The sequence below is a fragment of the Musca domestica genome, unplaced genomic scaffold (assembly GCF_030504385.1).
Source record: "Musca domestica strain aabys unplaced genomic scaffold, Musca_domestica.polishedcontigs.V.1.1 25, whole genome shotgun sequence".
Taxonomy (NCBI): domain Eukaryota; kingdom Metazoa; phylum Arthropoda; class Insecta; order Diptera; family Muscidae; genus Musca; species Musca domestica.
The window spans coordinates 1,029,941-1,032,440 of record NW_026712277.1 but is presented as its reverse complement, the minus strand read 5'-3'; the positions used below and the strand labels follow the sequence as shown (position 1 = coordinate 1,032,440).

The 2,500-nt window shown below is 44.9% G+C and overlaps 1 protein-coding gene across 1 annotated transcript in view; it reads left to right on the top strand.

Annotated features, from left to right (window-relative positions):
- LOC101899042 (uncharacterized) overlaps positions 1-2,500 on the top strand; it is a 14,210-nt gene that overhangs the window by 684 nt on the left and 11,026 nt on the right. The window contains exon 1 of the mRNA XM_059123483.1: positions 1-2,500. This exon is cut by the window's left edge and continues 684 nt beyond it; it is cut by the window's right edge and continues 1,779 nt beyond it. Within this exon, the coding sequence (XP_058979466.1) occupies positions 1-2,500 (2,500 nt within the window).

Below are 2,500 nucleotides of genomic sequence, written 5' to 3'. Positions count from 1 at the left end.
GTATTGCAACATATTGCTGCTTTACGTGCACTTGGCCGCCCCGTAGACCTGTATGACGATTGGTTGGTTTACTGGACAGTATCAAAGCTTGCATATGAAACCCGAAAACAATGGGAATTGTCATTAACGGATGACTCGCCTCCAACATTTGAGGAATTATCGGAATTCCTTCTCATAAGAGCCCGTTCACTGGAAATGCTTGGAAATTCCGATCCGCCCAGACAATCAAAACCCATAACTAGACAATTGAAAGGGAGTATGAGTGCATTTCATAGCAGCGCCCCGAGTCAGAGTAAGTGCACATATTGCAACAAAGATCACAAGATCTATCATTGTGATGACTATGACAAGCTGAGTGCAAAAAGAAAGTTCGATGCGATTCGACAAAAGAACGCATGCTTTAATTGCCTCAGTTTAGGACACACAACAACAAGCTGTAAAAGCTCGTCGAAATGCCGAATATGTCACCGCAGTCATCACACCTCAATCCACGAAGCATTCACCGCAAATTATCAATGCAGTTCGCCCGCAAGTCAATCAGCAGTTATTGCTACCCCGCTACCCGCTCAACATACTACGAATACGCATTTGGCTACACCAAACAACGGCATAGCAGCCACCGCACAGTATGTTAACAGCTTTAACACAGCTTTTGCCCCTAAATCAAAATCCGTAAAAATCATCGCACTATTGGGTACTGCCCTAGTCCGTATCAAGGACGAGTCCGGCAGACTCCAACCTGCAAGAGCCCTGTTTGATAGTGGATCGCACGCAACATTTATAACAGAGGCTTGTGCTCAGCGCCTCCGCATACCCCGCAAACCCGCATCGCTAACGGTAACTGGCATTGGAACATCACAAGGAGGTGGTGTAAAAGGTGAAGTAGATTTAATACTTTGTCCTAAAACATCCACTAACCTCTTCAATATCATTGCTCTTGTTTTACCAAAATTGACAAACGATTTACCATCTGTGGAAATTCCTACCGTGTCCTGGCCACACATCGAGAATCTACGCCTCGCAGACCCACATTTTTATCACCCTGGTCCTATTGATTTACTAATTGGTGTCGATGAAATGGACAAATTTATCATTGAAGGGTTTAAACGGGGACCACCGGGAACACCAATGGCATTTAACACACATTTAGGCTGGATTTTATACGGAAATGTTCTCGCGACCTCTCCTAACCTTCATGTTGCGAATCTGCATTGTGACCTGCAACTCGCCAGAGCCGTTAGTAAGTTTTGGGAAATCGAAGAGCCTTGTGCTAAGAGGCATTACACTGCTGAAGAGTTGGCATGTGAAAAGCATTTTAAGAAGACGCACGGCAGAGCTGACGATGGGCGATTTGTCATTCAATTGCCTTTCAGAGATTCTATGCTATTGGGAGAATCTCGCGGGATGGCACTGCGTAGCTTGAAACGTTTAGAAGCCAGTCTAGCCAACGACGCAAGTTTAAGGGACCAATACAACGCATTCATGGATGAGCTTCTTTCAATGGGGCATATGGAACTGGTTCCTACAACATCTGTACCGACGGAGCACTGTTACTACATGCCGCACCATGCAGTGTTAAAGGAAACCAGCTCCACGACAAAACTGCGCGTTGTATTTAATGCGTCGATGAAGACGTCTACAGGTCTATCGCTCAACGACACCCTCATGGTGGGGCCGCAACTACAAGATGATATGTTTTCGATTCTGCTACGATTTCGCCAACATCGCTTTGCCATGATGGCAGATGTGGAAAAAATGTATAGGCAGGTGTATGTAGCAGAAAAGGATACGGATTTTCAACGCATCGTTTGGCGTCGATCTCCCGCAGAGCCTATCATGGACTACCGCTTACTAAGAGTTACATATGGTGTAGCTTCCGCATCTTATTGTGCTGTAAAATGCATGCAGCAAACTGCTAACAACGCTAACGAAAGCGTTGCCCGCATTATCACTCGCGATTTTTACATGGACGACATGCTCAGTGGGGCCTCCAGTGAGGAGGAGCTACTTTCACTACAATATGAAGTGTCCCAACATTTATCACAAGGTGGATTTGAACTACGAAAATGGGCAACAAATTCCACAAAGCTCATTGAACGCATTCCACAGACGTCTATGCAAACAACGCATCTCCTTGTGGCTGATAAGGAAGTTCGAACATTAGGTAACATATGGAACACTACAGATGACAGTATCTCATTAGCCGTCAACTTAAAGGAGTTACCGCATAGAATAACTAAACGAGTATTCCTGTCGGACACTAGTACGCTTTTCGATCCATTGGGATTAATCGCTCCATGCACGATTCGATCAAAATTATGGATGCAAGAACTGTGGAGCGCTAATGTCAACTGGGACGAAGAAGTGCCTAAGTCTATACTGCGTGAGTGGATAAAACACCGAAATGGTCTTCAAAAGTTATCAACGTTAAGACTCTGCCGCTGGATTAATACATCAGATACCACAAATACCGAATTTCACGTATTCGCTGATGCTTCAA